Below are 25,618 nucleotides of genomic sequence, written 5' to 3'. Positions count from 1 at the left end.
TTTCCAGTTTAATTATTCTATTCCTTACCACAGGACAATCTTTAAGTCACAGCCAATGTCAGGCTGGGATAAAAGGAGTCTAGGGTGGTGTTCTTGCAAAGCTGCCAAAATATGGGCTGGAGAACAGGTTGTGCTTTTGTTTGTTCATCTTCCTTTGGTTCCTCTTCCTCTTGCAGACTCACTACGAGAGTGGAGAGTACATCATCCGCCAAGGGGCTCGAGGGGACACCTTCTTTATAATCAGCAAAGGAAAGGTGAGTTCACACCTTCCCGGGGCAAGGGGCTCCCAAAATCCCACTCCAGTGTTTCTCTCTCTCCTCTCCCAAGGCACAAATGTGTCAGCTCTTGACATTTCATGGAGCTCCTTGGCTGGGTTAGGGAGGAAGAATGGCCTGAAGAGCTGGAAAGGGAATCCCCTGCTGGTTTGCAGTCACTCCCAGGGAACACTCTGGGGTGGACACCGCTGTGGAATCTCTGTGTAAATGACCACAAAACTCAATTTCTTTGAAAGAAATCCTACAATAGTCCATGGTTTCTTTGCTAAGCATCCCCCTTCCGAGGCTGGCTTCCAGGCTTCATTCCCATTGCTCTTTCTTCCCAGCTTCTCCAAATAATAGAAAGGCAGAGATGTCTGATCTCTCTCCATGGGGGAAAAAAAGGTTTAAGTTTCTCTGCCACTGCTCACAAGGAAAATATTTTTGACTTCTTTTCCCATAAAATGCTGATGGGATTTTATAGACCAAGTTTTTTCCTTCTATTCAACAATTATTTATATTTTTTTTTTAGCCTGCCTAATGCACTTGAGAGACACTTGGCTTCTTTCCACGTAGCAGGATGGAGGCTTTGGAGGGAATACACCAATTTCCAGCTGCCAACTTGTTTTCCACCATAATCTTTCACTTTCTGGGAGCCAGTCTTCATTGCAAGGCAAAAAATAATCTTTTTCAGATCAATACGAATGTCACGGAGAAGTTTTTGAAATGAAGTTAACTATAGCCTGCAGAAATCCAAGTTCGTAGATTTGATGCCCTTTCACTTCCCTTCACCCAGAAATAATATTCCCTCTTTTCCCAGAGTATGAACAATCATGAGCCAAGCTTCAGATCCTTTTTCTTTTGCTGTTTTTTCATGGGCAGAAAATATTGTGATGGTGCATCTCCCTCCCACACTGAGTGTTTGGAGCCGTGTTGGCCACTGAGGCTTTTGCCCCTCTTGGTCAGGTGGATCCCATCCCTTCCCAGCAATCCTGGAATGGCCTGGCTGGAAGGGACCTCAAAGCCCATCCAGTCCCACCCCTGCCATGGGAGGGACATCTCCCACTGTCCCAGGCTGCTCCAAGCCCCAAAGTCCAGCCTGGCCTTGGACACTGCCAGGGATCCAGGGGCAGCCCCAGCTGCTCTGGGCACCCTGTGCCAGGGCCTGCCCACCCTCCCAGGGAACAATTCCTTCCCAATATCCCATCCAGCCCTGCCCTCTGGCACTGGGAGCCATTCCCTGTGTCCTGTCCCTCCATCCCTTTTCCCCAGTCCCTCTCCAGCTCTCCTGGAGCCCCTTTAGGCCCTGGCAGGGGCTCTGAGCTCTCCCTGGAGCTTCTCCTCTCCAGGTGAGCACCCCCAGCTCTCCCAGTGGGGCTCCAGCCCTGGGAACTACTCCATGGTTCCTCTGGACTCATTCCAACATGTCCTCAATCTACAAAGAAACGTAAAAACCAAATCCCAGTTGTTGGCCTGCAGCCTTTAACCCTCCACCCAGAGGATGGAGAAGACCTCCCATGGCCTTGGCCATTGCTCCAGAGCCCTGGGCTCCTCCTGGAGCAGCTCCTTGGCTTTGTCCCTGGCCTCGGCTCCTTTATCTTGCTGTGACAGCTGCTGGCCAGAAAAAGGGAGCTAAAATAAAACAAGGCACGGGGACTTGCTGAAAAAATTCCCAGACTCTCAGCTGGAGCCTGATGGCTTGACAGAAATTCCCACAGGGATAGTTAAATCCTGGCCAGTTTTCTCTTCCAAGCTTACTGCTTTGGAAAAGAGACACCAGTGGCTGATGGATGGATGGAGCTGGAGAGAGTTTAATTTTAATGCCTGGTTTAGGAGGGATGTAATAATTAATTCATGTTAAGGATACAGCCTGAGATAGACCCTCAGCAGTGAGACACGGAATAAATGGTAATAAAATACGGGATTTTAGAGTCAGTGTGTGCTGCCTGGCACCTGCTGAAGCTGGGACACATCACCTCTCATGTCCTGAGGTAAAACTTGACCCGGGCAGGTCAGTAAGGCAGGAAAATGGTGTTCCTGGGAGCACACATGCAGTGTCTGCAGTCAGTGTGAGCAGGATCAGAGTGAGCTCCTTAGGGAATATCTGCCTTGTCTGTCACATCAGTGTCAGGAGGGACACAGGATCATGGAATTGTTTGGGTTGAAACGACCTTAAAGCCCATCCACTCCCACCCCTGCCATGGGCAGGGACACCTTCCACTGTCCCAGGCTGCTCCAAGCCCCAAAGTCCAGCCTGGCCTTGGACACTGCCAGGGATCCAGGGGCAGCCCCAGCTGCTCTGGGCACCCTGTGCCAGGGCCTGCCCACCCTCCCAGGGAACAATTCCTTCCCAATATCCCACCCAGCCCTGCCCTCTGGCAATGGGAAGCCATTCTCCCTTGTCACTCTATGCTTTGTCCCAAGTCCCTCTGCAGCTCTCTTGTACCTTTAGGCACTGGAATTTTATTCTAAGTTCTCCCTGGAGCCTTCTGTTCTCCAGGCTGAAGTGAGCAGAGATAATTTTTTACATTTCTGAGCCCATCACTCCTCTCAGAATTACTGAGAAAACTTCTGCTCTGTTTTCTTCTAGCCCATGCTCCACTGACAATTCTTTTAGGACCAAATTTCTTCTTCCCTGTCAGCTCCATCCACCCCACCTGATGCCACTCCTGAGCTCCTTTAATGTATTCATTTTAACTTGTTTCCTCAAGTCCTACCAAGCAGAAATCAAAGTAATTTCCAAACATGCTGTGTGCAGGAATCTGTGGAATCATAATGGATGGAAATCACTCATTCTGTTCTGCTTGGGAAGTGCTGCTGCTTGATCCCTTGCCTTTATCCAGAGGCAGCATGGGCCTTGCTGTGCCATTTTCCACCCTTTTCCCTTTAAAATTCACAATGTGGCACCAATTTAATGCAGGCTCCCCACTGGAGGCTGGCTCGGAGCTTTTGAACCTTGTAGAAGTCACACTGTCCTAATCCCTGAACACTCTTTGCTTGGGATCAGTGGAAGTCATGGAAAAAGGGCTGAAATCTGCATTGAAGTTCCCTCTGCTTGTGCAGGGGTGTTCCTGGCTCATCCATCCCACATTCCCTGCCCTTCCATAAGTCAGTGCAGATGTTAAATCATTAACCTCTCAAACCCACTGGTTCTGCCACCCCTTAAAGAGCTGGGAGAAGGTGCAGGCCACAAGCATAAATTTAATAGGGAAATTACAGCAGGATATCACTGAATCCAAAAGGATGTGCCTGACATCCCACCTTTTGGCTTTCGGAATTTCCATGTGCAAAAGCTCTGGTTAAAAAGATGGAAAGATTTGATTTCTGCTCCAGCTGGAGTTGTCCCCTCTCTGAACTGGAGAGAGAGCAGAGCCACCCTTCATCCTGCAATGCCCCAAACTGGTTCACTTCAGCTGTGTCCAAATGGTGGGGATTTGTGTTCATTCCTGTCCCTTCAGGGAACTTGGAAATGCTGGGAATCATGTGGAACAAAGCTAATGGAAGCTTAGGCCATGTGGCACAGCAAATTTTTGGAATTTTATTCTCCTGTGGCTGTGCTTGTGCAGCCAACTCCACGTTTAGAGTTAGAAATATTCCCCAAAATCCAAAGCTGTGTGTTTTTGCAGGAGTCTTAGGAAGAATCACCGCTCGTTATCTTGGATGGTTGGGTTTGTGATGCCAAGGGAAGAGTGCAGGACTCTGGGGAATTACAGTTCCCAGAGGAGCCTTTCCTGAGAGAGCTAGGAGGTGACAATTACTCTCTGAACAAAGAGGGTTTAGCTGTTAATTAAGAGTTCTCTGAATCCGTGGGGTTTTGGCTTTTCCACAGGTGAACGTGACCCGGGAGGACTCTCCCAGTGAGGATCCCGTCTTCCTCCGCACTCTGGGGAAGGGGGATTGGTTTGGAGAAAAAGCCCTCCAAGGGTAAGTGCTCCTTATGAAGTAGTTCTTCAATTTTGATGGATTTATTCTTTATTCTTTTGGAGTCACTGGATTTGTGTTAGGAGGCCCTACCTCAATGGGAAATGGGCTTGTTCTGCACTTGAGCAGCCAAAAGTAAATCTTTCCTTGCTTGTGGACATAAATAATTCGTTTATCTTCATGCTTCCTTCCACAAACATCCATTGGAAGCTCAAAGAGTTTGATTTTTGCAGCTCTGGAGTGTTATTCCTGTATGGAAAAGGATAATTGTGGTCATCCTGATGGGGTGGATGGCTGAAAGCAGGGCAGTTTGGGAGGTTTAAACTGAAGTGCTGTATTTATATGGGGTTTTGGAGGTGGAAACTGGGTGTGAGTGAGCACTTTTATATAAACATTTTTCTTAAAGGATGTACTAAAAGGAGAGAAGCTGCAAATCCATATTCAACAGGTGTTTATTATAAAAACAGGCTTCATTAAGGCAGAAATTTGGGACACTCGTTCATCTTTGTGGACAAATGTTCTTGGGGGTTTATCTGGGTGCCAGAGCTCTTGGGCTTTTTTTGGGAAGCTGTGGTAACGTGGTCAATCCCTCCTCTACCACCCTTCTCCCAAATAAAAGGTGGCAGAGTATTTGAAGGCTGAATTTCCTGGCACTTCTTGGCAGCCAGAGATGTATTGAGCACAAACCTCAAGTCTGTGAATCTCTACCTTAATTACAAAATGTTGATGTTATTAACAAATATTCTGATTTTGATTCCATCCCTGCACAGTCCTGGTGACACGGAGCACCCCCATGGTGGGAATTCCTTGGCATTTCAAATTCAGCAGTTTGAGGCTGGTTAATTTACAATACTTGGCTGCAAATATTTGAACAATCTATATAGAAATGAAAAGTTAATTATTGAGAGGACATTCTCAGCATGCAGGAAAAGAACAATTCTACGATCCCTGGGAGTGTCCAAGCCCAGGATAGGGCTTGGAGCAGCCTGGGACAGTGGAAGGTGTCCCTGCCGTGGCAGGGGGGGGCACTGGATGGGCTTTAAGGTCCCTTCCAACCCAAACCATTCTGTGTACTTTTTTTTTTTTTTTTTTTTTTTTTTTTTTTTTTTTTTTTTTTTTTTTTTTTTTGCTAAAGAGGTGGAATTCCTCCAGAACCATCCCTCCAGTTTGCTGATAATCACAGGAGTCTTACAGGGAGATTTAAACGGAATCATGTGAAAATACTGTAATGTAAACATTTGATAGCTCAATAAATTGCTAATTAATGACTTTCTGTCAGGATTGTGTGAGATATTCCTGTTTGGCCACTTGGGAAACCTTTAGAATGATTCCTAAATGTAAGATACAGCTGTGGTTGAGAACTTGAGATATTTTACTCTATTTTCTTTCTTTTTTTATCTTAGAATAATTTTTTAAAACTTTATCAGGGCCTTAGCAATACTTGGCATCCCAGAATGGAATTGGGTTTCACTGGACTTTACAGATGAAGGGACACTTTATTAAAACCTGTTATTTTGTCTGTGTAGAATAGAACAACAGCTACAAATCATTTCTTCATTAGGATAGAAAATACCGCAGAAACGCAGCCCAGCAGGAGCCGGGATAACAAATCCCTCCCAGCAATATGTCCCTGACAGAGCCATCAGGGGCTGCTGTGGATTATCCCATTTTCCATGCCTACAGCAGATGGCACCCATTAGCTCCCAGTATCCCATTGCACACCATCAGAACAAGTCATGAAATGATGATCCACGTCCTCTCCCAGGCCCCCTCGTTCCTCCCTGGCTAATTGGAGGCAGCAGATGGGTAATTTGCAGTCTAGCAGGACATAATTTAGGGTGCTCCACCATCAGGTGTTGTTTTCTTCCTTGCAAAGAAAACATTTGATAGGGCTGGTTACAACAATTATTTCTATCAGCTGGGAAATAAAGTTCCTTCAAATCAGCATGGGGAGATAACTCTATGCATCTCAGGTACTGAACTCAATGTGAGTAACTCGGTTACTCACATTTAGTCAGGGACTAAAACTGGCTCTTGCAGAGCTGTGTGCACACAATGCTGTGCCCTGTGCTCTGAGATGGCCCTGCTGGAGCACGGAGGGGACACCAGGTGCCCACCCAGCTGCCTCAGCCAGCCTGTGACTTGTGTGAATTATTTTAAGGCATGGCATATGGAAAAGGGGTGGGAATTTTGGATGCTGTCCCTCCACCATGGTCATGGCAGGTCAGCTCATGGATGGAATTGCTGGAGGAAGCTCCTGTTTGACACCAAAAGCCCCCAGGCAAAGAGTGCTCTCTCCTCATCCTGCTGCTTTGTAAACACTAAAATACACATTTTTTAATTGATTCTTTGCAAAATGTGTTTGTGGTGTGTAGGGGGAAGGAGGAATTCTGTTCTTTGGGTTGTGCAGGATGTGCTGTGCCCTGGTGACCCCAGCAGTGATAACTGAGCTGTTGGGACTGATTTATATCTGGGTTTTTTGTTACATTCTCGATGATCTGAAAATGAGAATGTTTGTAGCTGTTCCTCATGGGATAACACATCTACTTCCAAGAAAATTGTGCTATTTCCCATTTACATCTCCACCTCTGGTAGTTATTTTTCCTAAATTACAGAAATCAGTTCTTCCTCTACCTGCCCCAAATCCCTGGGGCCTGATTTGTGCCCTGATAATTTCCTGGAAAAATAAAACAGTACCCATGGGTATGGGTAGGAATGTCACAAGTTTCTGTGCTTGACCATTCCAGAAACCTGATACTGTGTTTCCCCCCTGGAATAGTGGAGTTGCTGTGATGGATGATGGCATCAACAACCAGAAAAGCATGGGAATGCACATGGGAAATATCAAATCAGGAATATTCCAATCAGGATTGCAGCTGGTGATGTCAGAGCTCTCTTTATTCAGAAGTGATTGTTGGAGCTGAATTTAATGACAAAAGCTTTTTTGTAAAGGCTGAGAATGAGACATCAATAAAAGTAGGACTTTTTTTCTTATAATAATTTTTTTCTTGAGTCAGACTCCAAAATTTATTGTTTTTATTAAATCTCTACTACCTCTGCAAGAGGTGCTGGGATCACCCCACTCCTGCTCCTCTGCTCCCTGCTCTAATTCCTGCTTTCCTTCAGTGATGCCACTGCTGGACTGACCTGACCTTTCCATTGCTCCTTTTCCCAGGGAATAAATGAAAAACTCAGTGGTTCTTTAAAAACTTCATAACCCAAACCTGGAAGCCTTTGGGGTGCCCCATCTTTCTTCCCTGCTCTCTCCTTTCTTGTCCTCTCCAGCTTTTTTTTTCAGGTTTCTTGGCTGTCATGGAAAGGAGCCCTTTTCCCTTTTCCCCTTCTTTTTCTCCTTCATTTTCCTTTTCCCTTCACCTTCCCCTCTGCAGCTTTTATGGGCTGAACCCTTTTCCAGTGTCCTTGAACTGAACTTCTCAGGAATAATGAGGAATAATGAAAATAATAAATTATATTCCACTTTCATGGGACACCTTCCTTGCCATCCCCTGCTCCCACTAAAACCTTCCCATCTGCTGCCCTGTGAACCTCATTGTCCTGAATTTTCCAAGGAACAGAGAGTGGAATGGAGCATTGGAAATATTTGTCACTCTGGGACACAGAGGAAGGCACACAGGTGTAGATGTGGCAAGAATTTCATCTCAGGATGACATTTCTAGAGAGATATATATGAAGAAAAGATATATGTATCCTATAGGATAAAAATAGGGAAATACAACCGTAATTCCTATTTCTTCAGGGTGAACCACAGTTCTTTCTGTTGCAATCCATATGGTTTTGGGAAAAGGCATCTAACCACCAAAAAGTGTTGGGAAAAGGCTTGAGAAAGAACAAAATTCTGGTGTAGGAAAGCAGATGGAATTTGTGATGGGAAAGGGCTGGAAAAATGGGCCTTGGGGTGGAAGGACCATTGGGGAAGGATCCCTCCTGGAGTGATTCCTCTTGGCATGAAGCCATGGTCACAGACAATGCTGAAACATTCCCTATTCCCATTGCAGCCCAGTTTGGATGAGTGGAAAAGGGAATTAAAAGCAGCCACGGGGTAGGAATGCAGTCCAGGATAATGCAGGACAATGCAGTTTTCCAGCCAGGAGCTCCATGGAAATGGAGATGTACCTGCATGTAGAGGCCATCATAAAATGGAAACAGTGCTTCAAGTGTTGATGTGCAGGAGAATGAATAAAAACAACCCCAAAATAATGAATAAACCCAACCTTCTAACTCTGGCACATCAAGAAGCATTTTTGCCACCCTTGTTGCTAAATAATGGGGGTTTTTTTCCATAAATCTGGGGTGGTTTTCCCCTATTCCCCAACACCTGTGCTCTGTGTATATCCCATGGACTATGGATCCGACACATGGTCTCCAAGGACTGGCTGGAATTTTTGTCATCCATTATCTCAGGTGCTTTTTACACTTCTTGCAAGCACTGGCTGATCTCAGAAGATCTTTCAGCCTTTATTTCCCTTTCCCTGCAGGGAGCTGAGAGCCCTGATGGGTTCAGATCGATCACCCTGAGGCACAGGAAGCTTTTCCAGGCTTTGGGAAAGCTGTTGACAGTTCCCTGAAACAAAACCCTCCCAGAGGCTTGGGAGGGCAAGAGCTCCAAAGCTGGGACAGCTGCAAGTGGAGAGGGAAAGTGACCCTGGGATGGTGTCACCATCTGCTGCCCTCGGGGCTGGAGCTCCTCCTGCAGGGGTGGCTTGGAGAGATGGCAGCTGGGCCTTGGAGCTGAGTGATCTCCTGAGGGAGATTTTGGGCACCCAATGGCAGAAATTCAATTAACTGGTGGAAAACATGGCCCTGCTCTGCCCAGGCTGCTGTTGGGGTGGCCTGGCTTCAATGCCCTCTGCTCGAGCACAGATGGAGGGGGTTCATAATTGCAAAATTGTGGAATATCCATCAGGCCCTTTGTGGTTTGTTTAATTCCAGTATTACAAGCATGATGGATTTGCTGCCCCTTCTCCAAGTCAGGCCCTTCTCCCAGGTACCAAGCAATGGGAGAAGAGGGAATTGCCAGGGGAGGTTCAAGCTGGACATCAGGAAGAATTTCCTCACCAAAAGGGTTGGAACAGAGTTCCCAAGGAAGTGGTAGAATCCCCAAAAAGTGTAATCCTGGCATGGTCTGGAAGTGTCCAGGGCTTGGAGCACCCTGGGGTAGTGGAAGGTGTCCCTGCACGTGTCAGAAGGTTGGAACAAGGTGAGCTTTAAGGTCCCAATCCAAGCCATTCCAGAATTCTGTATTGATTTCCATTCTGGGCCTTCCCTCTCTGCCCTTTTTTGCCAATGTATGAAGGAATGATCTGGAAAGGACCAGAGGGCAGAACAAGAAGTGATGGCTCTCACAGCATCCTGCCTGGGAGTACTGCACTGGGACTGCTGAGGAACAGTTCATTTTCTGTTTTTCCAGCAGGAACAAATTAATATTATCTTCCTACCTAAAATCACAACACAGAAGGGATTCTACCAAAGCTCCATCTAAACATGGCATTTCTAGCACCCAGAATTAATCCTGACCAACACCCCTGAACCAGAGCAGCAGCTTCAATCATTTATGATCCTCACTGGGCTGAATATCCTCAGGCAGTTTTAAAATCTCCCTTCTCCTGCACACTTTAAAGTGTGGCACTAATTGCCACAGAAGGTTGGGGCTTTTAATGGTGCTTGTTTGGGTTTTTTTTTTGGATGAGCCATCTGCTGCTTGAGGCGATGCCTCCGACTTCTCAGATGTGCAGTTGACTTGTTGATTTTTAGAGTCTGTTGTCTCAGATTATACATGTGGCAACAAGCCAGGTGAAGCCAATTTTCCTCTACTGTCTTTACATTTTCTGGCACATTTAGTGACTTGTGAAGATCTCTGGAAAGTGTCCCTGCCCATGGTGAGGCAGCTGGAAGTACATGAACTGTAAAATCTCTTCCAGCTCAAAACATTCTGGGATCATCTGAACTTAGCCCTACTTCTTCATTAACAAGAACCAAAATTTTTATAGGAAAAAAATGATGTGTCTTAAAACTATTGTAATAAATTTCTATATAAATACCATGTAGATAAAATATTCTATTTATATAAAGGTTTGGAGCTGGAGCTCAGCACCTGCAGTGCAATTCTCTGTTCTGGCAAACAGTTCAGTTTATAACCTCAGAGTTTTTCCTAATTTTTGTGCAGAGAGCTGGTACCACCTTTAGTCATGCTGGTCAAAAAGGTCCTCCAGGTGGAAACACCTCCGGTTCTGAAGGGATGGGGATGGTCAGGAATGAAAGGCTGGTGCACAGAAATTCACCTTTTTCTCATTTATTTTCTAAGAAATAAAGAAAGAAAACTAATATCAGAATCATGGAGTGGTTTGAGTGGGACCTTAAAGATTCAAAATTCCACACCTGCCATGGGCAGGGACACCTTCCACTGTCCCAGGCTGCTCCAAGCCCCAAAGTCCAGCCTGGCCTTGGACACTGCCAGGGATCCAGGGGCAGCCACAGCTGCTCTGGGCACCCTGTGCCAGGGCCTGCCCACCCTCCCAGGGAGGAATCCTTCCTCATATCTCACCTAAATTTCCCCCCTGTATGTTTGAAGCCGTTCCCCCTTGTCCTGAACTCCATCCTTTGTCCAACATCTCTCTCCATCTTCCCTGTCGTCCTCTTCAGGCACTGGAAGGACACAATGATGTCACCCTGAAGCTTCTCTGCTCTAGGCTGAACAATCCCAATTCTCTCAGCCTTTAAAAATCTGACTTTAAAATATTGTTATCAACCCAAACTCTCCCTCAGGGAAAAAGCCATTGGGAGATAAGGTCCCTTCCAAGCCAAACCTTTGTAGGAGTCTAAAAACATCCAAATTTTACTACTCTTCTCCTCACAAAAAGGGCATGAATAACATTAATTTGCGTGGGGAAGTTATACTCAGAGCCAACTTGATGACTCAAATGTAGTTAGTAAATAATCAAATGGTTTGGACTGTTAAATACAATTGCTGGTTTAGAAAATCACAGCTTATGAATTGTTCTTGCTTTTCTCCAACTGAGTCATAGCCCGGGAACTCAGACTGGTGTTTGTTTTTCTTTTCCTTTGAAGTTGTTGTCTAAAGAGCAGAGACAATATTCCTTCTGCTGAGTTAAAAAAATATCAAAAATAATCAAAAGTATATATCTAATGTTGGGCAAGCAGAGTGTGCCAGATGGAGGAAGGAAGGCAGAGTTCCAGGGGTTTGGGGCAAAGCAGCACTACAGCAGGTTTATAGTTACCCATATATTTGCTTTTGCTGCAGTGAACATCTCCAAGAGTTTTTCCAATGTCTTTTTCCCCTCTGTGTTTATTCAGAGCCTGAAAAAAAATTGGCTGCAATAAGGAATGCATAGGAAATATTAAATATTATTGCTATTTATTAGCTAAGAAAGCTGCTGGAGCACCATGCATATCAAAAGGATATGGTTTTAATTTATAATTTTTTTAAAATAGTGCAATTTGGAGGATTTATTTTCCTGTCTGAAGTGGGATGAGTTAAATGCCTGGTGATGGAAGAGATTTCTGGGGTCAGACCTGGTTCTTGCTTCCTGGAAAGAGCAAAACCCTGGGACTGAACTTTGTTCTTCCCATCTGGAGGGTGTGAAACAGCCTGGCAGGGCTGAAGGCTCCAAACTCTTCCCTTTTCCCTTTTTTCATGATTTTTTTGCAGGCAATTTCTGTGTTGGAAACAGTGGGGAAAAAAAAAATCGTAATTTTGTCCTGCAGCAATACATTGCTGTCAGTAATAACCATCAATTGTTAGATCCAAATGTTTTATCCTAGAATTTCAAAATGAGGACATTTGCGACAAAATGATGGTTTATGACAAATGTTTCTAGTTGGGGAGAAAACCCATGCTCTGAAATAAATACATTTTTAACGAGAGGAGAGAAAGATCCCTGTTCAAGTGTTGCAGTGAAGAAATCACACATTTTTCCTGGGAAAATGCTTTCATCAAAATACTCCTGCTGGCCCTGTTCAAGTTTGTAAGCATTAAGTGGAACTGAGGAATGCAGCAGTGAATTTGAATTCTCTTGACTTCCTTAAAAAAACCCAACAGACCCAAACAAGCGAAGATGCCTATGGGGGATGCAGGAGTAGGAATTAATTCATGGGATGTAGACAGGATAATCCGTGTTAGCAAACCCTCGGAGCAGGTTTACAACAAGATGGAATCAAAGAGGGGAACAGAGAGCAAAAAATGGGATATCAGCTGAAATTTATAGATTTACTCCAGCACATTGTGATGTGGCTCCTGTTCAAATCTCCTGTTGTACCCAGGGTGGATTTGGGTGTGTGTGTCAGACTTTGGAGCTCCATTTAAAATTCCTGTAATTTATCAATTTTAGAAAATTGAGGGAGTTTTCTGCACAGTAACCTGGAATTGGGATGCAGGGCCCACTCGTTTGGAAATCATTATGAGGCACCATTGTAATTAAATGTGAAGGCCTGTGCTTTATAAGCAATCAAATGTTCTCTATTAGAGCCATATTAAAATAATTCCACCTCTAAAATACAGAATAATATCAGCTCATGGCTTGCACTTTGCCTGCTGTAATTTAAACACAAAGGAACCAAAGGAAATGGCCTCAGGTTGCACCAGGAGAGGTTTAGGTTGGATATCAAGGGAAATTTCTCCACCAAAATGTGGTCAAGCACTGGGACAGGCACCATGGCAGTGGTGGGATCAGCATTCCTGGAGAGATTTTTAAGGATGTGTGGAGGTGGGACTTGGGAACATGGGGCAATGGTGGCCTTAAAGCCCATCCAGTGCCACCCCTGCCATGGGCAGGGACACCTCCCACTGTCCCAGGCTGCTCCAAGCCCCAAAGTCCAGCCTGGCCTTGGACACTGCCAGGGATCCAGGGGCAGCCACAGCTGCTCTGGGCACCCTGTGCCAGGGCCTGCCCACCCTCCCAGGGAACAATTCCTGCCCAATAGCCCATCTAAATTTCCCCTTTGTCAGTGTAAACCCATTCCTCTTGTCCTGTTCCCCCATTCCTTGTGCCCCATCCCTCTCCAGCTCTCCTGGAGGAGCCTCTTTAGCCACTGGAGGGGGCTCAGGCAGTGACACCAACCTGGGAACAATGTAGGAATAATCCTGGTTTATTTATATTTGCTGTTCTCCTCATCCTCCCTCCATAAACATGCAGAGTTTCATAGACTGAGTACTATTCTTGTCCTGTACATCTTCCTATTTTTTTACAGCCATCACTCTACGAGTCCTCTGCTTTGAATTTAACGATTATTAACATCAATTTTAAGTCCCAGAGCAGATCTTTTTACCCATGTCCAGACTTGGCACAGGGACTGTTTATGCTGGTGATGGCAGATCAGCCTCCAACAGCTCCACTTTCAGTGGCAGCTTCTGATCTCACTTTGAGTTGCCCTGGCTGTTGACACAAAAGATACACTTAAGCTTTTAATTCCTTGGTGCATTCCAGCAGATTCCTGTTGTCCCTGTCTGTCCCTGTTTGGTGTCACTGTGACTTCAAAGTGGGGGCTGGAGCCAGCCTGGCCACTGGGATTCTGGAGATCAGCAAGGCTGGCTGGGAATAGCCACCCTGAGAGGGGTAACATTTAAAAGTAATAAACAGTGTTTTCACTACCCGAATTTGGGTGTTAATTCAGGTGAGGACACACTCCCTTGACAGCGCCAGGATTGGTGTGGGGAGCTGGGGTTACCTCTGGGTTTAGCTCCCAGAACTGGGGTTTTGGGGTGGTTTTGCTCTTAGGAGAGCCTGTTTTTTTATTGTAAAGTCTGTGTGGGGGAGAGCCAGGGTTCCTTTTTACTGAACACAGAGGGTTGGGGTTGTTTGTTTAGGAGTGCTCCCTTTAGGGCTTAATGACCCACTCACGTTTTGCTAGGCTGAACTGTGTTGTCACTGATCCTTCTGATGCCTTGGGGTGGCTGCCTAGAATAGAGGCTAGACAAGATAAACAGAATAAGAATAGGTATTTATTAAAGACCTTCAATAGGTCTTTAATAAATACCTATTCTTATAAGTATTGATATTTTTTGACCTTGGGCAGTCAAAAGCCTATGAGAGGGGCTATACCCAAGGTGGATGATGGTCATGAGTTATTCAGACAGATCTAAGTTTGGTCCATTTACATATCAGGGATTAATCCTCCACTTACAGCTTCAGGTAATGAAGTCATATACCCCCAGTTGGCTTCCCCACAATTCACTTTTGTTTATGCTTTTTGGGGCCTGAGGCTGTAGGGTTTCCTTGGATCTCAGGCCCAGAGGGATTGTTTTGTCTGACCAAAATGTGAGGACAGTTAATTAACACTTTGTATGGAGTTTAGAGTTATGCACTAATGCAGTGCAGGATTTGAAAATACAAAGGCTGAAATCTTAAGGCATCATTCCAAATCTCCACTGGAGACTCAAGCTTCCCATTCCAGGGAATTTAAGAGGGGGAAACATCTCCAGCTGTGCCAGCTGTGTGGGAGAGTGTGTGAACAGATCCTGTGCTGGACAGCTCAGAGCTGGGACACTGCCAACCCCTCCCACAGGGCTGGGATGAGGGTGGGCACTGGGACACCATGGACAATGCTGGTTATTTCCAACCAGACACTCTTCATGGCTATGGGAGCCTCAGGCACTGCTGATGAGTGCAGGTGAGATAAGACCTCAACGCTGGAATTAACCATTGGTTAATTGGTTTCCTGACATTTTTGGGATAGACTGGACCATGGTGCCTTCTCTGTGAGTTATCTGTTTTATTAAAGCCTGGCCATTACACTGATGGGCATCTGGCCAGTGGAGAGTCCATGCAGCCCCTGCTCCTCTGGGACCTCTCTTTCCCATCTTCCTGTCCCAGTCCTGCAGCAGCTGATTCTCTGCAGGTTCAAGGCACCAAACCTCCTCTATCTTCTTTGTTCTTCACACACAAGGTTCTTATCCCCAGATCCACTTGTTCTTATGCTGCCAAACTGTTCTGGCAGGAATCCTGAAGCAGGCTGGTTTCCTTAATTATGATTATTGTCTTCCCCCCTCTGCCATCTCTTCAGCTCAGCAGCAGTACCCTAGTCGTCTTTTCATTCCCTGACCATCATTTGTCAGCTTTTGTCTCCATTCTCTGCCCAAGAGGTCCCTGCTTTTCTCTTTCCAAAGAGAAAATGGACAAGTTATGGTTCTCCTGAGGTGTTGTCACATCACAGGATCACTGGGTTGGAAGAGACCTACAAGATCATTGAGTCCAACTCAGCCCTATCACCCCAACTAAACCACGACACTGAGTGCCACATCCAGTCTTTTTTTGAACACATCCAGGGATGGTGACTCCACCACCTCCCCAGGCAGACCATTCCAGTACTTTACCACTTTTTCCATGAAAAACTTTTTCCTAATATCCAACCTATATTTCCCTGGCACAGCTTAAGGCTGTTTCCTTTCCTTCTGTCAGTTGCTGCCAGGAGAAAGAGACCAACCCCCACCTGAGCACAGCCACCTTTCAGGGAGTTGTAGAGAGTGACAAGGTCACCCCTGAGTCTGATTTTCTCGAGGCTGAACAACCCCAGCTCCCTCAGTCGTTCCTCACAGTGTTTGTGTTCCCAGCCCCTCACCAGCCTCATCTCCTCTGGATGTGCTCAAGTGTCTCAATGTCCTTCCTAAACTGAGGGGCCAGAGCTGGGCACAGCACTCAATGTCCTTCCTAAACTGAGGGGCCAGAGCTGGACACAGCACTCAATGTCCTTCCTAAACTGAGGGGCCAGAGCTGGACACAGCACTCAATGTCCTTCCTAAACTGAGGGGCCAGAGCTGGACACAGCACTCGAGGTGTGGCCTCACCAGGGCCCAGTACAGGGGAAGAAGGACCTCCCTGCTCCTGCTGGCCACACCGTTCCTGATCCAGGCCAGGTGCCCTTGGCCTTCTCGGCCACCAGGGCACTCTGCTGGCTCATGTTCATGGCTGTCACCCGTACCCCCAGGTCCCTTTCTGCCTGGGCACTGTCCAACCACACCATCCCCAGCCTGGAGCATTGCAGGGGGTTCTTGTGGCCATAATGCAGGACTTGGCCCTTGGACTTATTAAACTTCATCGTATTGGACTCTGCCCATCCATCCAAACGCTGCCCCCTTTTCATCTCTCCTTACCACCAGTATTATTTATTGCATGGAAAGCTGTTGGGATTTCTTCTCTTCCAGTTTTACAGCATCATCAGGTCATGATTTGAGCCAGAGGGGGCTCACAGAGGGCACCTGGCACAACTCCAGCCCTAAAGGGCTCTGATTAGAGCATCCATCTGAATGGATGGATTTGATTCTTATTTATTTTTTCTTTCCTTTATTCATCTTTTGGTCAATCAGCTCAGCTGTTGGTCTTTAAGTAAAGCCATTCCTAAGCATTCATAAAACAACCCAGGACTACCAATCCATTTCTGGACTTGGAGAGTTGTCACTGGAATTCAGAGCTGCCTTGACCTTCTCTTGGCATCCCCAACTTCCTTCTTCCTATGTGTGGTGGAAGAGCTGTGTTGATTCTCCAGCCTCCACGTGGGGATTACAGGGGTTTGTTTCCTCCTTTTTGTCTTTTTTGTTGGTGGTTTTTTTTTTTGTCTCTTCACTGAACTTTCAGCTCATTCCCTCTGTCCTGATATCCCACAGCTCATTTCTGGATTTGTCTGTCTCCTAAACAAGAGAAAGTCCCAAGATTGCCATATGGCAAAACCCTCCAGAGGTTTTATGGCTGGACACTCTGAGGCTGCTCTGGAATAGCTGTTATCTGTCAGGATTGCTTTGACCCTTTTGTTTGGGCCCTAACTCCTCAGTTTTCTTGCCTCAAACCCCAACTCCTTCTCTTTTCCTCCATGATCTGCCCCCATCCAACCTTTCCACTGGTCATTTTGGCATCCCACCCCTATTTATTGCACTCTAAAAAGTATCTTGGGGCTTCTTCCAGATGCTCTTGAGCCTGGCAGAAATTTCCAGTGAAGACCCACAAAGCTGCCCAGGCTTTGAGACCCCCTAGAAAGTGCAGATTTGCTGACAGTAATTACATTTCCTATATTTATTTTTTAAATTGATGTTTGTCACTGAGTTCCCTGCAGGCTTTTGCTGTTCGAAGCAAGGTGTCAGTGATTCTCCCTGGAATTTCACCACAGATTGTCCCAAATCCAACAGGAGGGGTGGGAATTGTTGAGCTGCGCGCCTTGGGATGGAACAGACATGTTCACATTTTAGCTGTGTTTATATTCAATAAGAAAGAAGGAAAAAGTTCATTTAAAACTATGAAAGCTGTGGGCAACCTTCCTCTCAATTTAATCTCGGGTTTGTTCAGGCTGAAAAAGTGGTTTAGGGTTATGTGGCAGAACTTCTCTAACGAAGCAATTTCACTCTGGCTGCTGAAGGCACTGGCAGAGATTTAAATTCATCAAAAGTTTTTATATTTAATTTTTTTCCCTTCAGCCCCTAGGTTTGTAAAATCCACTCCTTGGTTCCTGAAATCTAAAGCTCTAAATATCACATCCTTAAGGCACCTGCTAAATTTCATTATGTCCGGAGTCAGGCTGTAATTAAATGAAAGGTTGGAAGTTGTAGAATTGAGAAGAAACTGGAAGGTTTTAGAGTTTTATATAAACCATGATCTTATAAAGATGAAAATGACTATTACAGGGGGTTACTCAGCATTTGTCCTAGGTGCTGGTTTATTTTCTCATCCCATTGTATAATTTTGGATACAAAATATTTGGGAACTTCACACCCCAAAAATTGTGTTTAAATATGACTTTTGCACCATTCCGGGGCTGAGATGGTGACAGGGAATATCAGAATCCCGGAATTGTTTGGGTGGAAGGGGCACTAAGGATCATCCAGTTCCACCCCCTGCCATGGCAGGGACACTTCCACTGTCCCAGGCTGCTCCAAGCCCCAAAGTCCAGCCTGGCCTTGGACACTGCCAGGGATCCAGGGGCAGCCCCAGCTGCTCTGGGCACCCTGTGCCAGGGCCTGCCCACCCTCCCAGGGAACAATTCCTGCCCAATAAATGAGCTTCTGGTCCTGGATTGAAGCCTTCCAAACCATCCTCAGCCTTCTACAGCTGAACAGATGGGAAAGCATTTTTTCCCAGAGGGACAAATGAAAGGAAATTAAATGAGGGAGAGAGAAAGGGATGTGAAGTTCCTGGGCAGGACCGTCCTAAAGACTGAAGGGACTCAGCTCTTCCATGGTCCTGCAACTCCTCTACACCCTTGGCTGCAGCATTGGGCTGGGGCATCTTCTCCATGCTGAAAGGACAGGAATTAGGCAAGGCAGAACTTGCTGGGGATATTTGGGAGTTCAGTGGAGTGGAGGGAATGCCTCAGGCCATGAAGAGGCTGGGAGGTTTTGCACTGATGACACCGAAGCCTTTATGCAGAAACTGCAGAGTAAATCTTGCATCAAACACAGCACATGATCCCAGTTCCCCACTGCTGGGGAAGCCTTCCTGGGATTTTAACATCCTGACCTTGGACACTTTGAAATGTCCTCCAGAAAGCTTTGGAAAAGGAGATGGAATTTGAAAGCCAGTATTGCTCTTCTCTGCAGCTGGGTGTTTCCAACATCTCCCATTTCCACAGGTTAATACAGTGCTTGTAAGGATGGCCCTGGCTGGGATTTTCTCTCCTGTCTTGCATCTGGAATTGGCATCTGAAATTCTCCCAGGTTTTCTCTTCAACCTTTCTGGGATAAATCTGCCTGAAGGAAAACTGAGGTGGCATGAAAAGGTGTTTGGGTCTTGTTCTTCACCTGGAACTGGGGCTGTGGTTTTTAGTGTGGGACATTTACAAATGAGTTGGATTTGCCAGAAGGAGTGGGGAACTGTGGGCAGGAAATAGAGAAAAATCAGCTGAAAATTGGCCAGAAAAGAGTTCCAAAGGTCCCTGCTCTGACTTCTTGCTCCAAGCAGGGATATCCCAACTCCTGGAGCAGAGTCATCATTCCCTCGTCCAGCCTAATCTTAAAACTCTCTGAGGAAGAAGCATCATCTATTGCACTGCTCCAAGTTTTTCTGAAGTTTTCCATCATGTCCAAGCTAAACCTCCTAAATGACAACTTGGAGCTGCTTTAAAAAAATTCCTGGGGGAATAAATCCCAAGGGAAGTAATTTAAACTAAGGACTCTGGCATTTAACTGGGATTATTGCCACTGATTGCTTCAAAAAGCTCTTGAGCCTGGTCTTTATTGTCAGGAAAATGGGAATATATCTAATCTCCATGGGTTTGGGGGTGTCACAAGAGCAGGGGAATAACACATAGGCATTGCATTATATATTTTTTTATCTTCCATCATGTGTCCTTTCTGGACAGGCTCTTAGAGACTTTGAAATAAGAAATAAGAAATAATTTGGCACTCTGGGAGAGATCCCTCCACCTGGGAAACTTGGGAGACCTGAAACTCTTTGGAATGCTGGAAAAGTCAGAGCCTTTTGTGCTGTTGGTTTAGTGTCCTGCTGGTGAAAAAAAAAAGAGGAAAAATTCAGATTTTAAACTCGCCCCCAGTATGTCCTTGAGCAACATCAGATATTTTATGGGAAAAGCTCCCTAAGCAGGACATCTCCAAGGAACGCAGGCTCATTCAGGAAATGTTTTATCATTTGGAAACTCTTGATGAAAGGCCTGTAATAAAGTATTGGAATTAACTTTGTAGCCTTATTTCTCCTTTTATGGCTACAGAAGATACTTTTCCCATGTGGAGATTGCAGATTAAGGGTAGTAAGAGAGCAGAAGGGAAGGATTTTAATTATCAGGAGCTTTGAAGTCATGATGGGACAATGACCCTCTGGCCCTGTGTTCCTGCTGGAGCTCAGGAGAAGCACTGGAGCACTTCTCAATTTGGCTGATCCACGTTTTCCATCCAGGCCCAAGTTGTTATCAGTGTCCAGGGCTTGGAGAGGGGTGAGGCAGCCATGGGAAAAGGGACTTGGATCTCTTCAAATCCCAGAATGGCTTGGGTTGGAAGGGACATTAAGGATCAGCTCATTCCACTCCTGCCATGGGCAGGGACACCTCCCACTGTCCCAGGCTGCTCCAAGCCCCAAAGTCCAGCCTGGCCTTGGACACTGCCAGGGATCCAGGGGCAGCCACAGCTGCTCTGGGCACCCTGTGCCAAGGCCTGCCCACCCTCCCAGGGAAGGAGTTGACAAGGTGGGGGTAATTTTATCAATGGTCTTGGAGGTCATCTTATTCCCTCTTCATGTTTGTCTCTTAACTTATTAAATAATATTAAAATGCGGCTGCCGAGTCTTTAATGAAGAAAATATGTCAAGGACCATTTCATGTGGCTCTGGCTGCTGAATTCTGTTGCTGCTGCTCTTCTTCTTTGAGGAAAATAATGCAAATAATTAGTTTCCTCCTTATCTGTGCCAGTTCCCCAGGTTTTTGTCATTTCCTGGGTTTTTGGCTTTTCCTGGCTTTGAATGAGCTGATCAAGGCTGGCAGATAAGTTCCCCATTGCAGGGTAGGTCTGCAAGGCACCTCGTTTCACAGAGTTTCTAGAAACTCTCCTGATTTGTTCAAGGTATAATTGATTTGTCCTTGAATGGGATAATTAACATTTAATATGTTTTAAAGATGCTCTTGTCACCCACTGGCTGATTAAAACAGCAATGGGTGGGGTGTGGTAGGGTTTTATTTCACTTTAATGAAAAAGTGCTAATTTCATACCCCTGGGTTGTTTCACTTGGGGAATATAATTAATTACGGCCTAGTGTGGCTCTGGCTCATTACAATAATTCTGAATAAATTACACAAGTAATTGGGTTGAACCATTAATGGGTTTGGTAGTCAAGGAGGCTCTACCATCCTAGTGTCAGCATTTTGTCACTCAGATTTGGGTTTATCTGTCACTTCAGACTAAACTTAGGCCACAGTTTACCTACAAATACCAGTTTTAATTCCTGTAGCTGTGTTTGCTCTTCCCTGCCTTTCTGAGCTGCTGGAAACACTGTAGTAGGTTATGTCAATATCATTGAGGGTTTCCTGGGAGCACTGTGAATGGTGGGCCCACTGGAAATGGTTTTGCCATCAGCAGAGAGGGATTTCTGATCATTGTTCCCAGTGGGAAACACCAGTGGGACAGTGTGGATCCCTGCAGGGATTAAAACTGTGCGTGTGGCACTGGGGTCAGGGTTTAGGGGAGGACTGGGCACTGTGAGGTGAATGGTTGGACTCGATGATCCTAGAGGGCTTTTCCAACAGTTCTGTGATTCCTTGCTTGATCTGATGCTGGAAGATCCAGCCAATAATGATACAACATTTTATCATTTCATCATTCCAAATGATAACACATTTCCTGAATGAGCCTGCATTCCTTGGAGATGTCCTGCTTAGGGAGCTTTTCCCATAAAATATCTGATGTTGCTCAAGGACATACTGGGGGCGAGTTTAAAATCTGAATTTTTCCTCATTTTTTTTTCACCAGCAGGACACTAAACCAACAGCACAAAAGGCTCTGACTTTTCCAGCATTCCAAAGAGTTTCAGGTCTCTCAAGTTTCCCAGGTGGAGGGATCTGTCCCAAAGTGCCAAATTATTTCTTATTTCAAAGTCTCTAAGAGCCTGTCCAGAAAGGACACATGATCGAAGACTAAAAAAATATAATGGTGGGATGGGTGCAGTTAGAGGGATTTAAAACAGATTCCATGCAAGACTTGGAAGCAAAGGATAAGGGATGAGATGCTCATCTCTTTCAGCCTTAAAAGGCACCAACAATAAGGATTTTGCTGGATACCTGCAGTGTATATCCTCACTGTGTTGTGGCAGCTCTTGGATTTTATTGGAATTCCGTTCCCAGGCAGGTGGATTCCCCAAGGGGAGGCACAAATGGAGTTTCTGTGCCCAGAGAAAAGAGCAGAGGCTGTGACAGATGGCAGCCCACAGGTACTGGAGAAGGCTCCAGGGAGAGCTCAGAGCCCCTGCCAGGGCCTAAAGGGGCTCCAGGAGAGCTGGAGAGGAGCTTGGGACAAGGGATGGAGGGACAGGACACAGGGAATGGCTTCCCAGTGCCAGAGGGCAGGGCTGGATGGGATATTGGGAAGGAATTGTTCCCTGGGAGGGTGGGCAGGCCCTGGCACAGGGTGCCCAGAGCAGCTGTGGCTGCCCCTGGATCCCTGGCAGTGTCCAAGGCCAGGTTGGACTTTGGGGGTTGGAGCAGCCTGGGACAGTGGGAGGTGTCCCTGCCATGGCAGGAGTGGAATGAGCTGATCTTTAATGGCCCTTCCCACGCAAACCATTCCATGATTCTCTGACTTCCGAGTGTTCCCACCCCAGCACTGTCAATGATCCCTCTATTTGCCTGAAGGGCTCAGAAAAGCTCAGTGGAATTGACAGAAGGTGGAATTGTTGTTCTGCTGGAATGGGATTTGTGAAATGGATCCTCTTGGCTGGGGGCAGATGTTTCAGGAGAGGCTGTTTGGCACTTGGAACTCTTGGAAAGGCTGTTTGTGAACACCTGGGTGGAAACTGAGCTGAGGGTGCCACTTTGCACAGGTGCTCAGGCAAACATCCCAAATCCATCTGCCACCTTCCCTTGGCACTGCAGCTTCTGCAAGTTCCAATCTGACTTTGGTTCCTGGCTCATCACCAGCAAAGGGAGAGCCACAGGGAGCGGTGTTCCACTGGGATTTGCCATCTGTGAGTTGTGGATCTGGAAAGTGCCATTTGTCAGGAAATAAATAGTTATTATTTTCTTTATATATTATATATATAGGGAATATCAACCCCAAATATCAGAATTTTTGCGGCTGGAAGGGACCTTAAAACTCATCCCATTCCTCCCCCTGCCATGGGCAGGGCACCTTCCACTATCCCAGGCTGCTCCAAGCCCTGTCCAACCTGGCCTTGGACACTTAAAGAGTTGGATCCTTCCTTGAAACACACATTTGGAATGTGACTACTCCCGGAAGAGAGAAATTTTTATCTAAAACTTCACTTTGTCCTGAATGCACCAAGATTCTCCTTTTTTTAGAAAACTAATTGAGGAGGAGTTTGATTCTCATGGAGACACTGACATCCCAAGGACATCCAGTGCTACTTTCTGCCAAGTCTGAAGGACCCATGGGAATATAAATATCAGAACATTTATTAGGGAAATATAATTCTTAATTTCCAGGTGACTTTCCCAGACCATTCCAGTGCTGTTTTTCAAGATCCAGGGCTATAATTCAGCCTCATATATATTTTCCCCCATATATTTTTTATTTAAGCTTTGAGTTTTATTTCCTCTTTTGACAGACGTTTTATTTTATAAAAACCCTTTTAATCCCTAATCAAATTTCCATAAGTTCTTGCCCATTTTAACACTGGAAGTGGTTTAGTGCAGACCCTCCCACTGAAGAAGGAACACTTTTTCTCCTGATTTTTAGTGCTGTGAGTCCTTCCTGTGCTGAATGGCCTGCTGCAACTATAGGCCAAGATGCAGGTGAAGTTATAAAAATTATTACAAATAAAAGGTAATCAAAGCTTTAAAAAGACATTTTTAAGTCTCCAGGTAGGCAAATTCCTCATTATAAAGGATAGAAGATCACTAAATTTGGGTTCCATTCCTCAGAATACCCAATAAAGCTGATTCTTATGTCCCACCTGGAAGTTGTGGTGTAATCAGAAAATACCCAGTAAAATAAAAGTGAAGATAGACATGCTGGGCTCTGAGCTCTTTTGCTAAATTCAAGCTTAGAACTGATTTTTTTCCCATTTTCCTCCCTATCTGAGTGTCTTGTCCTAAATGCTTTAAATCAGCCTTATTAAGAGTATTGTAACAAGGTCAAGTGTACAGTGCTGGAAGGTGGGAAAATGCATTAAAGAACTCAAATAGCAGCAAATTAAGAACCTCTGGATAGTCCTGTGGCATAATTTAAAACCCACCAGGGAAGGCCTCATTTTTTATTTCTGAACACCCTCATTAACACCATTCTCAGCTGGTCTCAGCACTCACCTCCTGAGATTTCTGCCAGGGACTCTCCCAGGATCTGCAGAGCAGCCACCAAGGACCAGGCACTGACCCACATGCTCTGGGTGGTCCTTTGAGGTTCTCCAGTTTCTGGAGGCAAGAAATGGGGTTTTATCCTCATTTTTAGGGAAGGAAATGGTGACCATCAGGAAACAACTGGATGTGGCTGTGTCCGCGGGGTCACAGAATGGTGTGGGTTGGAAGGGACCTTAAAACTCATCCCATTCCTCCCCCTGCCGTGGGCAGGGACACCTTCCACTATTCCAGATTGTTCAAAGCCGCATCCAGCCTGGCCTTGGACACTTCCAGGGATCCAGGGGCAGCCACAGCTGCTCTGGGCACCCTGTGCCAGGGCCTGCCCACCCTCCCAGGGAAGGAGTTGACAAAATGAGCATCAGTCAAAGACTGGGCTTGGTGACTTTGGAGTTCTCCAAATTTAATGAATTGTGTGATGCATTCCTGCATCAATCATCTGGATCTTCCTGATTTCCATGGGGGAAAACCACCCTGCACAGACCAAAATTTGGCTTTCCAACCTTTCATCTTCCTCAGAGCCCAACATCCATTTGCCATTGGCTTTGATATAATAATACATCATGGGGATTAATAAAAGCAGCGTGCTCTACTAAACTTTTATAGATTTTAATGTGAAACTAATAAAAGGTGCCTTTGGAAAAAGCTGCACTTGAAAAACCATTTCATAAAAAACCTTGTAAAAACCCTGTCAGGCATTAAAATCTCACTTCCTAAAAGGGAATGAAATACAACAGGAGGGATTTGACTCCAAGGTACTCCAATTTGAGGACATGTAGCCAAAACCCCATGTGTTTTAAGCTTCATGGATATTGGGAAAACAAAACATTTCTTAGAGAACAGCAATTCAGCTCACTGAGCTTCAAAAATACTATTTTACCAATATTTTACTCAATACAAGAAAAATGTGCAACTCTTCAAATAGAAAATGTACCAGCTCCCTCTAATACCTGGTTTTATGCCTTGTGAGCATCTTGTTAGCATTTACTGACTGCTCCTAAAATATATTTCTACTCCCAGTGGCCCTAGCCAAAAGGTTTAAGCCCTGCCAAGGGTTGTACAACAAGATTTACAAAAAAAAGAGGAACCCTTTGTGATAATTGACTGGAATATTTATGGAGCTGAGGCCTCAGGTCTTTCTCTGTTGGTCAAGGAAATTCTGCTCTGTCTTTACTGAACTGAGTTATAAAAGTAAAACCTCCCAGGAGCTGCTACTGGAATTCCAGCAGCCTGGAGAAAAGAAGGCTCAGGGGGGACCTTGTGGCTCTGCACAAGTCCCTGACAGGAGGGGACAGCCAGGGGGGGTCGGGCTCTGCTGCCAGGGAACAGGGACAGGACAAGGGGAAAGGGCCTCAAAATGCACAAGAAGAGGTTTAGGTTGGATGTTGGGAAAAATTCCTTTACAGAAGGAGCTGTCAAACATTGGAACTGACTGTCCAGGGCGGGGGTGGAGTCCC

General features: G+C 45.7%; 1 protein-coding gene across 2 annotated transcripts in view; it reads left to right on the top strand.

The window, feature by feature from the left end:
• The window catches only part of PRKG1 (protein kinase cGMP-dependent 1), a gene marked incomplete at its 5' end in the record, with an annotated part of 363,931 nt that overhangs the window by 273,012 nt on the left and 65,301 nt on the right, over positions 1 to 25,618 (top strand). For both annotated transcript variants that reach the window (XM_083866088.1, XM_083866089.1), the window contains 2 exons: positions 177 to 254; positions 4,084 to 4,178. In XM_083866088.1, coding sequence (XP_083722214.1) covers positions 177 to 254; positions 4,084 to 4,178 — 173 coding nt within the window. The remainder of the gene's footprint in view (positions 1 to 176; positions 255 to 4,083; positions 4,179 to 25,618) is intronic.

This window comes from Zosterops lateralis, assembly GCF_965231275.1.
Source record: "Zosterops lateralis genome assembly, chromosome: 8".
In the NCBI taxonomy this organism is placed as follows: Eukaryota; Metazoa; Chordata; class Aves; order Passeriformes; family Zosteropidae; genus Zosterops; species Zosterops lateralis.
Note: the sequence above shows the minus strand (reverse complement) of the source record. Positions and strands in the feature narration are given on the sequence as shown.